A 12,003-nucleotide genomic window follows, 5' to 3' on the forward strand; every position below is an offset into this window, starting at 1 on the left:
CCCTTGTGTATGTTGGGATCTACTGATGCAGAGGCTGTTGCTACACTGGTTGTCTTGATCTTCATTTGTTCATGTGTGTGGGATAGGTTTAGGTCATCTGTAAAGTCCGAATTGTCAAGCTTCATGCAAGCTGTCCATTGTATTATGTGCTTCCCCTCAGATGTGGAGGTCTTCATCAGAAGAGAGAAAAGGCATAATCGAAGCTCATTGATTTCTACACATACAAACCTCATATTACTCTTAACAGGCTAGCGTAGATAGCTTCCATGTAAAAAAAATTGGGTTTGAGGATTAGACTCAAAGTGTGCACTGAAGACACTGATATGAAGTTTCTTGGCTGGTTGGTACTTGTAGCTAGAACAGAGCAAACTTTCATTATTTATCTGTTTCTCTTATTTCCGCCAACCAGATTTTCAAACGGCCACCAATAATCAATGTATTTCTAAACTAAATAACTTTCTCAGTAGAATAATCCTACAAATAAGATTGTGTCAATTAGGGTTGAACAATGTCTATATATGGGGTTGTATTCTACCATAATTGACATCGAAAATTAAAAACAATAGAAATATGCTAATAGACAGATAACATTCAAATCAATAATGAATATACTAAATCCATGTCTTGGATTCTAAGGTCAATAAGCGACAATGCAAGCATATTCACGATGAGATTTTCCCCCCTCGAAATGCAAGATGTTGCTTCAGGGTTAGGTTGCATCGATACCCGAACTAATGGTAGGAAGTGAAGTAGTTGAGCGGGTCGACAGCTCCACTCATCTATGGAGTCTCATCAGCCCTTGTGGTCTGGTGTGTGACGAAATCTCAGCATGGATACAGAAGGCTCGACTAGCTTTTACCAACTCGCATCATTTATGGCGTAGGCAAGATATCCGTCTATCGACCAAAGAACGGGTTTACTGCGCATCAGTTCGTTCCGTCCTACTTTATGACAGTGAAACATGGCCGGTAAGAGTTGAGGATATTCGTAGGTTACTAGTATTCGATCATAGGTGTGTTCGAAACATTGGTCGTATATCCTGGGAGCACCGAGTAAGTAATGCAGTTGTTAGGAAACGTGTACTGCGTAAGGATGATAAATCAATAGATGAAGTAGTGAAACTTGGACAGTTGAGATGAGTGGGACACATGTTACGTATGCCCAACCACCGACTGCCCCGACGTGCGATGTTTTATGATGTATAAGTAGATTGTGAGAAAGCTAGGGGCGACCAAACCAATACATGGCACAAATCCATGAAGTCACTGACAAGTGGGCTGAGTCATGTTAGTAGATGTAGACTACCTGGTTGGAGACCGCAAGATGATAGCAACCGATGGTCAAAGACCTTGAATGATATGGCTCAAAATCGTTTGAAATGGTGCAGGTGCATCCACTCTTTGTGTTCTCCCAAATTCGAATCTTCTGAATTCTTCATGTCTCTATTTTTTCTCTTTCTAAATTTATTTCACTGGATTATACTCCTTGAATAACATCATCAAACCGTAATGTTTCCGATTACTGCTTATACTCTCACTACTTCTACCACTATGTGATTTGAATCGACAATTGTATGTCTGTGCTAATGTGGTATGGGAACTCGAACTGGTGTATGTACGTACGTGCGAAGTTCTGCGTTGTTACTGACTAACTGAAGGTCAATAATCATCGGTTCATTGTATTAATTAATAACGTATAAAAACCGCAGACTATCAACGCATACATTTTTCTTTTTTTTTAAAAAAAAAGTACTCAACATTTTCTTTTATAAAATAGTATAAACTGAATTTATATTTACGTGCACACACACACACACACACGGACGTACCTTCATAAATCATATAAAACTATTTTTGACCTCAAAGTTAATTCATTAACGAAGCAATAAAATTCTCTTATTGCTACTGCTACTATTACTACTTCTAATACTATTAATGAATCTAGTCAGTTAGTCAAAAGGTAAAAGAAAATATGAAATAATTTAATAATTTCTTTCTTTACTTTTTGTTTATTTAATTTGAGAATTTTTTTGTGATTACTTGGATTGTATAGCGATATAAATATGTATAAATGCTACTATTTTTGGTATTCTATTATACTGGATTTTATATGAATTAAATAAGTAACTAGTTAAATAGTACACTGAAAGTAAATAACCAGATGTATGCTTCGGTCTGGGCACCCGGGTGCCCGGGCAGCATCACAGCCCACACACAAATATAATGAAAATGACGATATTTACTGAAAATTCTATTCAGGCTTCGATTAACAGTCAAACAATTCACATTATTATTATTATTATTATTATTATTATTATTACTATTTACTACGTCACTTATTCATTCTCTTTTATTCTCACTTTGTGTATCCTTAGTGCGGTGCATATATATTTGGTGCCCCCTTTTATCAATATTTATGTGTCCAAATAAATAAATAATAATTTGAATATAAAATTACAGAATCTCTTGGTAAAATCTGAGAACTATACGGTAAATACTTCATTTACAAAATTTCAGTCAATTATCTCAGACTTGATTGTTCATTGGTTTGCACACCAATCATTCTCTTTTCTTAGATCTTCTTAACCCTGTACTGCCAAGCATTCCACTTTCGATTGGTGATACATACTACTTATATCTGTCGATATTAGTAACATACACCACAATAGTCCAAAGTATATTGATTGATGGATAAGTGTTTCAATTGAATCCCTGCTTACATTGTTCATTCAGTAATAATTGTTTTGTTAAAACATTTCAGTGACAATTAGATGGTTAAATTCTTCAAAAACTCTTTTATTATAGCGTTATTTTATTTTTCAGTGGTAGTTGTATTACACAAGTATCTGCAAGTAATTACAGATAATAGGTAACTGTTAGAAATGATTCTAAAATCAATATCTTAGTTCATATCTGTGAATCGAAGGTGTTAGTAGAATAATATCTTGGTTGTTTGCATAATATGGCCAAACTCAAACCGTTATAGATTGATTAATCCATTTCTAACCAATCAATAATAGACAGAACTTGAGAAAAGTTTAGAAAGAAACTAACTAATAAATATATTACAACTGGTAGTTGTCTAATTGATCTGTTACATTTACACTATTTTAGTCATCTGTTAATTTCGAGTCGATTAGATAGTGTTTCAAATGGATCTAATCAATTATCATTGTATTCAGTTAAATCAAAACAAAACCGCTAAGAATCCATCTTGTTGTCAATATTTTTGAGTGTTTATCCGGCCCAATTTATTTAATTAATTCACGTGAACTAAATTGCAATAGGTTCCGGTAATCGGCTACAGTATCATAACACTAAATTGGTTGCTCAATAGTTAGGGCTTTTGGCTCTCAGCTACTGAGTTGTAGGTTTGAATCCCGCTTCCCTTATTACAGTTTGGTCACTTAAATAGCATCACTAGCCTTCACACACACTTCATGACTTGAAGCCGGTTATAGTAATCTGTACCCAGCAAATGAGTTTCTGAAAGTGGTAAGAAAGCGTAGACAGTAACGTATCCTTGTGCACTACAATATGGGCAATAATCAGTTCGCCCATACAACCGATATCAAAATCCCTAATTTCCCATAAAAATCTTGTAGTGAATCGTAACGTGACCGTTTACTTGACTTTCTCCAGTATCCAGTGGCACTCATTTTACAATGCTCTTTTCTTATCCTAAAGGGTCTAAAGACTTCTTTTTCTACTATTTTGTTAACCGCGAACTACTTATTATCAAGACATTACTATTTCATTGTTTCCAGCAACAATTTGTTCTCTCATATTCATTCCATATGTTATGACTTTAAGTTTCGGTCGATTTTTACCCTGTGCTAATTGTTGTGTCCTTGACTGGAAAATTAGAGAGCAGCGTACTTATCGATCGATTACAGTGACACGTAAACACGTACGAAGGGCCTAGAGTCTCTATTGATCTCGCTTCTCTGTCTAGCCCAGTCAGTTGAGTCCAGAACACAAGTCACAACCTCTGAGATATGAATCATTATATTTCAAACATACTTGGTTTATATACCAATCAAGCATACCACATCGTACCATAAAATAGAAAACAACATTTTGTACAATATTCAACAAGTGAACAGATATTGACCAATAGGAAATGTCCATTTAAAGTCCAAGGACACCATTGGACTTAACATGATAATTATTGGTCTATTCCTCCGCATCCACAACACCATGTTCTTATTTTTCTTGCATTCAAAGTATCAATTTCTTTTGTGCACTTTCTTTCTTTTTTTCATATGGTTCATATGTTCTTATCAATATACATACATTTCACACCTTTTACTTAGTTGTTTCACAATTCCTTTCACAATTGAATTGAACTAGCTTTAATGAAATATTACTCAATTAATTGAATATAGTTAATACTTTTCTATTTTTATTTCAATTAAGCTGAATAGATTGAAATTCTTTTAAATCGTTATATTTAACCTTATTTATATGATCTAATTTAAGTGTTCGTGTGAATAAATCACCAATAACTAATTGTTTCAATAAATGGTATAGTTTATGAGAACATACACTAGAATATTCTTTACAATTTAAGTCTTTAAAAAGTGACCTTTAAATGTAGAAGATATTCATAGGTTACTATCACTTGATCATAGATACATTCGAAGTAAGTTCTCACATATTATGGAACGACCAAGTAATCAATTCAGTGATTAGACATAAGGTAAGGTACTAAGCGAAAAACGGTAAGTCAGTTGATGTAGTTGTGAACTTTTGTCGATTAATATGGTTGGGACATGTATTACGTATACTCAGTCATCATTTACCTCAACACGCGTTGTTTGCAGAAGTAGGCTGGAAGATAGCAAGAGGTGGTCAAACCAGGACGTTGCATCACTGTATGATATCATTAACTGTTGAAATCACCCACATTTATAGTTATAGACCATCGTAACCAGTGGTTGACAGACCTTATATTCTGTCTCAACACCTCAAATGTATTCGCTGATTCTGTTCCCTTAGATATTGAACTTTAAAGTTAATTTATACCTTTTATTCTGAGAATTTACTTATTCTTCTTAAATCATGTTGTTTATACCTAATGTTTTTTACTAACAGTGTTAATATTCCTAACACTCAAACATTTGTCTTGATAATTTCATCTCAGTGTACTGGTACAGTGTGTGTGATCACTTCGGTTGATGCATATATGCGCCCACGTCTTACATTGATTATAACTAGTTTACTAGGTAAATAACATTATAGGTTGACATCATTGAAAATATTGTGTGGTGAAATATGTTGGAGATGTTTGAATTTCACCATAAATCCTTTACTATGCTAAGATTTTTGTCTTTCATCACTTTTTTAATATCCATATACCCGTAAACTATGTAAATGTCATAGTAACTTCTTCAATTCCGTAAGTTAACAATTCAATGCATTTTCTGTTTTACTCTTGAATGTATATAGATGATGCTTGTGTTGTACTATTGTTTGATATAATTATTAATTCGTATACGAGGTCATGTTATTGATTGTGTTTCCTTTTTTAGTTAGTTAGATTTTAAACTGAAGAGTCATTGTACTCCTACCTTTGAGTTAATATTTGTTTCTTGTGTATACCACTGTCAATAGAACTTAAACAAAGATGTAGTTTGAAATGTACATAGTCTTCGAAGGCTAGTACATATTCACATGAGCAATATCACTAGTTGTTACACTAAGTCGTACAAAAAACCATATGATTTGATCAGTATTATATTTAGAAAATATCCTAGCTAACTTGAAGCAAAGTGGGAGAGGTCTTGGTTTTAATAAGTTACTTCCTGAGGTCTTTAAAGGTGGTAGTCTAGTTTTAACTGTTACATTGGTTGAGATATTAGCTAGTTTATGACAACTTTATATCATTACATCACCCATCATGATCACTGATTGTCCTTGTTCATAAAAAAAGATTGAATTATTTTTGTGATAACAACTGAGTTATAAGTCTAGCTAATATTGTAAGTTATAGGCTTTTATAATTATCTGATACTCAACTGTGTCTAGTCAATCACGAAATCAGGAGTGCCGTTTTGCTTTCAAAACGGAATTTCGACGTATAGATCAATACTCATTCTTCGTCAGTCTTAGAAATATAGGCATATTTATAGTTGTCTGATTTATCGTGGAAGTCTCATTAATCTTGGCAGATGGCAGGTAGGTAATTGACGAAATTTAATCATAGATAAAGAAAAGTCTCGTTTTGTTTTTATCATGTTTCAAAAGTATTTTAAAGTATTACCTACAAAAGCAGAAATCATATATAGTCTAATTTTTAGGTTAAATATAGAATTAACCAGTGTCTGAATATTAGGTATATAATAAATGATAAAGAGTTTTGGTTCGGTAACGTTGATTACTTATAAATTAATCTAAATCCTTACAATGCTCACATCTTCTGGGATCACCAGGCAAGCGATAGTGAGGTTAGACGCAGGGTATTAGGGAATGATGGTAAATCAACTGATGAGGTTGTAAATCTCCATCGACTGAGATGGTTGGGACACGTGTTACGTATGCCTGAGCACCATTTACCACGACGCACAATGCTGACTAGTGTTAGGGATGGTCAGAAGGAAGTTTGGGGCGGCCAAACTAAAACGTGGCATCAGTGTTTGAAGTCACTAACTTCTAGTCTTAGTCATTTTGGTAGATGCAGACTACTTGGTTGGGGTCCACGTATTGTCGTAACTAATGGTTGAAGACTCTGTGTGATATGACTCAGAATCGATCACCATGACGTCGGTGTATACACTCTCTGTCTTCCCTTGAACCATGAGATTAAAATTACTTTATACCTTTCTTTGTATGAACTGCATTATATTCTCCTACGCAATCTTCGTTTTTATATATTACTATCATTGAAGTAACTACTTCTATAATTCTGATGTTCATCTTGTGCTAATGAGGTATGGCAACTTGAACCGATGCATATATGTGCCTGGTCCTACGTTGTAGCTGACTGAATGAAATCCTTACAATAAACTAGACACTACAGGTCAAGTTGTAAAGATTTATTTACTGTCCAATCTAACTCACTATTTTCTCCATTATATTCAGCTTATTAGTTCAAAGTCAAATCAATAAAGTCGGCAAATTATGATAATGAAAAAGAAATTTTATTTTATTTTATTTGAACACATAAATATTGGTACAAGAGAGTGCCAATATATATGCGCCAGAAAAGTCCAAATGAACTGGAGTTATATGAACGTGTTAATCACGTTCGAGCTCTATAACATGTCAATTAGCATAATTCATGTTTAACTTAAAATTTTAATGGTCATTAATTTAGTAATTATTATCTCGAATCATCTAAAGAATGTCTTATCATTCAATTTCGCTTATATACTTCACTGTTGATAATATTCTCACTACTTTAACTTAGTTCATATTATGTGATATTCTTTTAAAATTCGCGATGTTCACTGATGTAGGAGAAGTAGGTTGTAGAAAAAGCTAGAACAGGTTCCGTGCGATTATTATGACGAATGGTCGGAGAAATCGGTTGATAGGGCTATGAGTCGGTTACAATTTCACTTACCCGGTGATCCCAGCAGACGCCAGCAATATTTCTAAGGCATCTGTGGTCAGAAACTAGTAGCTGACGAGTGTCTTCTACTCTTAATGGCCATGTTTCGCTGCCGTAAATTAAAACAGAACGGACTGAGCAGTATACTCGTCCTTTTATTGATAGACGGATATCTCGCCTTCGCCATAGGTGACGTAAGTTGGCAAAAGCCAAACGAACCTTTCGAATCCGTGCTGAGATTTCGTCAGACACCAACCCATTAGGGCTGATCAGACTTCCAACATAAGTGAAGTTGTCAACGCGTTCGACTACTTCACTCCTTATCCTTAGTTCAAGTGTTGACGCAGACCAGTCCTGAAGCAACAACTTGCATTTAGAGGGAGAAAAACGCATTCCAAACATCCTGGCATTGTTGCTCAGTGCTACCAGAAGACTCTGCATTTTGTCAGCGTCTTCACCAAACAGGACTATGTCATCTGCGTATTCTAAGTCGATAAGTGGACCTCCTGAAAGGAGGTCAATACCCGAGAATGCAGTCGACGAGAACGTTATTTCCATCAGTAGGTCTATGATGAAGTTAAACAGAAATGGAGAAAGTGGACAGCCTTGACGGACACCACTTGATGTTGCAAAAGCAGATGACAGTTCGCCATAAGCTCTGACTCGACTAGTAGTGTTCGAGTAAAGAGCCTTCACAAGGTTTATGTACTTCTGAGGTAAGCCTTTCAATGACAGACACTGCCACAGAACTTCTCGGTTCACAGAGTCAAATGCTGCTTTCAAGTCAAGAAACACCACCACTGTCGGACGCCGATAAGTATGCCTTTGTTCTAAAACCTGATGAATGGTGGATATGTGGTCGATGCAGCCACGACCATGTCTGAGGCCAGCTTGACTCTCTCGTGTTTGCAGTTCACGAGTCTTAGTTAGGCGTCTGATAATTATCGAGGATAGTATTTTGGATACTATATAGTTAAACTAATCCCTCTATGGTTATCACAGGATGATTTTAACCCTCTCTTATATATTGGGACGATAAGTGATTGTGACCAGTCAGATGGGATAACGTCCAACTCCTAGATCTTAGCTAAAATTGTCTTCATATATTCATCGGAAAAAAAACTCATCAAATGAAGTGTACGTCTAAACATATCTGTTTCATATTTTGCCTAAATAATAAAATTGACCTACCTGTTAAGTAAGAAAATGAATTTCTAACACTGTATATTAGTCGATTCAAATATACAGAGAGATAGAGAGAGAGCTTCATCAGAGAATAGAGAATTTGCCTTTTACAAATTAATACAATTTAACAATTATAAAATAGTATCAATCTGATGATTAGTTTATTATCAAATGATAATACTAACAAGTCTAAGCATGTTACTATCTGATGTTTATCAAAGATTATAATCATATCTATTGTATTTATGTAGTTTTGTCATTATACATGATACTTTGTTAATAGATCTCTATGTGTGTTCTTGTTTGTTTGTTTACTTGTTTTTTTATAAATACAGTTAAATGACTAATTCTATTTTCATGTGTACTTGTATCACAATTATGATGATCAGTTTGAATGTGATCATCTACATAGATTGATTATATAATATTTTCTCTATTCAATAATGTCTTAATTGATGAATGATTTACATGGACATAAATCTTACTTAAAAGATGCCGGTTCGGTGGTCTAGTTGGTTAAGCGCCTGGCGCGAGACTGATAGGTCCTGAGTTCGAGTCCCGAGGGGTGCGGGATCGTGAATGCGCACTGCTGAGGGGTCCCATACTAGGACGAGACGGCCGTCCAGTGCTTCCAGGTTCTCCATAATGGTCTAGCTTCAATGGACTCATGATTTCAACAAGTTAAAAGAACTATTTCAACTAAATATGAATGACAAGAAATGCATCAAATTAACTTAAAACTATAACAAATTCCAACAATTTCATTCTATAACTAATCCAAAGAGAATAATAAGCCTACTATTACTACCAATATGCAAAATAAAATGTAACATGGTTTGATAAGTCGAATATAACAGAGAATTATCTTTAATTTTAATAGTTGAGTTCATGAACCGATTCATGTTAGACTACCATTGAAAACCTGGAAGCACTGAATGACTGTTTCATCCTACTGTGGGACTCCTCAACAGTGCGCATCCATGATCCCGTCTCGCGGGATTCGAACCCAGGCCCTATCGGTCTCGCGCACAAGCGCCTAACCAATAGTTCACTGAACCGACATCCAATGGTATTAATTTTTAACTTCAACTAGTCCACGACATTGAGCGACACACCCACCATTGGCGGGATCGTGGATGCGCACTGCTGAGGAGCCCCACAGTGGGACGAAACGACCGTCCAGTGCTTCCAGATTTCCCATGGTGGTCTAACTTCAATTGACTCATGATCTCAACTATTAAAATAACTATAATATCGCCCCTCCTGAAATTATCTTTAATCATAACAATTCAAAATGAAAACGATATTTAGTAAAGTTCATTTACACACTAAATGAATATGAAGTATTGAATACTTTCCAAACTTACCATCGGTTAACTTTATTGGTTTTTATTGTTTCAATACTCATTTTACCTTTATGAACTTATCTTTAATTAATTATTCATCTATTGCCTCATTTTATATCAATCATGACCTAATTGTACATAAATTTTCATTTCTTATTTACAATTAAAGCATGTGAACCTGTTAGTTTTTTTAGTTATAATGAATAGAAACAAATAAGTGAAATAAAAACAGTGAGAGATACAGAGTGATTTAGTTGTCTGCTATGATCATTATGATAGGAGAATCTAGGTGAACTAATAAATGTATGTAGGATTTAACGATCATTTGCTTCTTGATAAAAAAATATCATCGGTTAGATATTGACGTAATTTTAGTTGGATCTAAGATTAAACAATCCAACCGATCACACAAGAAAATGCGGAATGAAAATGTTTAATTCATAATAGAGTATATGTAAGTTCTTTTGGTAGTAAATAATGTTTACATAATTACATTTTGTAAATGTACATAGTTTATTGTGTTTTATTTCTCTTTCCTTTTTACTGCCCACCGCCCATTTCACCATGAATACCAATCACACCGTCTTACTTTTTTCAGTTTGACAACGAATGATGAACGACTTGCAACGTACGATACTATGGTAAGTATAATTGTTTTCGCCTTTTTTTTCTCTGTCTACATTCGTTTAATTTATAAATAAAAAAGAAATAGAGAAAATTTGTCTAAAAACACACTTATTAAAATACTCAGAAATTATATTATAGTCATTTCAACGGTTTCGTTCATATAGAATTATCGTAACTAATAGTGATCAAAGATTTTAGGTGAAGTGGTTCAAAATCTTTCTCTATGACGCAGATGTATTCACTCCTTGTCTTTCAACGGATCCGAAGTTTCCAAATTACCATGCAATCTTTTTTATTTTGTTGACCCATATTTTTTTCTTGAATCTTGTCTTTGATGCTCAACTTGTCCTATTGTTACCAATACTGTTACTACTACTGCTCTTGGACAATTTTATCTCACTTAGTTTGAGTGTGACAACTTGAACCGGTGTACATATGTGCCAGATTATACGTTATGTACATTCGACTGACTCTTGATGTGACCCAACCAATACTTAAATTCAATTGTTTCATAATTGAAGTCACTTTGCTTTCAGTCAGTGGGTGGTTACTGGTTCGAACCTCAGTTAGTAACAACGTGGAACTTCGTACGTACGTACATCAGTTCGAGTTGCCATACCACATTAGCACAGAGATTCAGTTATCGATTCAAATCCCATAGTGGCTGAGGTAGTAAGAGTATAAGCAGTAATCGGAAAGATTAGGGTTTGAAGATGTTATTCAAGGAGTATAATCCAATCAAATAAATTTGGAAAGAGAAAAAAAGGGACATGAAGAATCCAGAAGATTCGAATTTGGGAGAACACAAAGAGTGGATGCACCTGCGAGGTTCGAACCTCACTCCACGTGCTTCATCTGAGAAGCTTGAGATAGAGTACTACTAGCTCTCTCTCTCACACACACACACACAAAAACATGGTTCAAAACCGAGTACAGAATACATGTAGTTGGGAGATGAGTTGAATCATCCAAAAATTGGGTAATACATATTCATACGAGTTCACTTAAATTTTCTTACTAACCGTTTATGATGTATAGTTTCGGTTATGAAATATACGTATGTATGTATATTGAATGTCGAGTGTTATAAACTGTAAACAAACTACGTTGTGGTTGAACAACTAATAATCCCATGGAATGATGACACCACTCAGTTGGGTGCCTAGCCTAGCCTTCTTCCAACCTACTACGATATACCCATGCTAATATACACCTTGATTGACCAAGTGTAAAACGTACCCCTAACTACCTTGGTCGATAAAGTCTCATGCTCTCACCAAGCAACCTCATC

The 12,003-nt window shown here is 34.8% G+C and overlaps 1 protein-coding gene across 1 annotated transcript in view; it reads left to right on the forward strand.

The window, feature by feature from the left end:
• ERP44 (Endoplasmic reticulum resident protein 44) overlaps nucleotides 1-12,003 on the forward strand; it is a 45,114-nt gene that overhangs the window by 13,375 nt on the left and 19,736 nt on the right. Inside the window, exon 7 of the mRNA XM_051219587.1 lies at nucleotides 10,684-10,726. Within this exon, the coding sequence (XP_051064434.1) occupies nucleotides 10,684-10,726 (43 nt within the window). The remainder of the gene's footprint in view (nucleotides 1-10,683; nucleotides 10,727-12,003) is intronic.

Source organism: Schistosoma haematobium, chromosome 7 (genome assembly GCF_000699445.3).
Source record: "Schistosoma haematobium chromosome 7, whole genome shotgun sequence".
In the NCBI taxonomy this organism is placed as follows: Eukaryota; Metazoa; Platyhelminthes; class Trematoda; order Strigeidida; family Schistosomatidae; genus Schistosoma; species Schistosoma haematobium.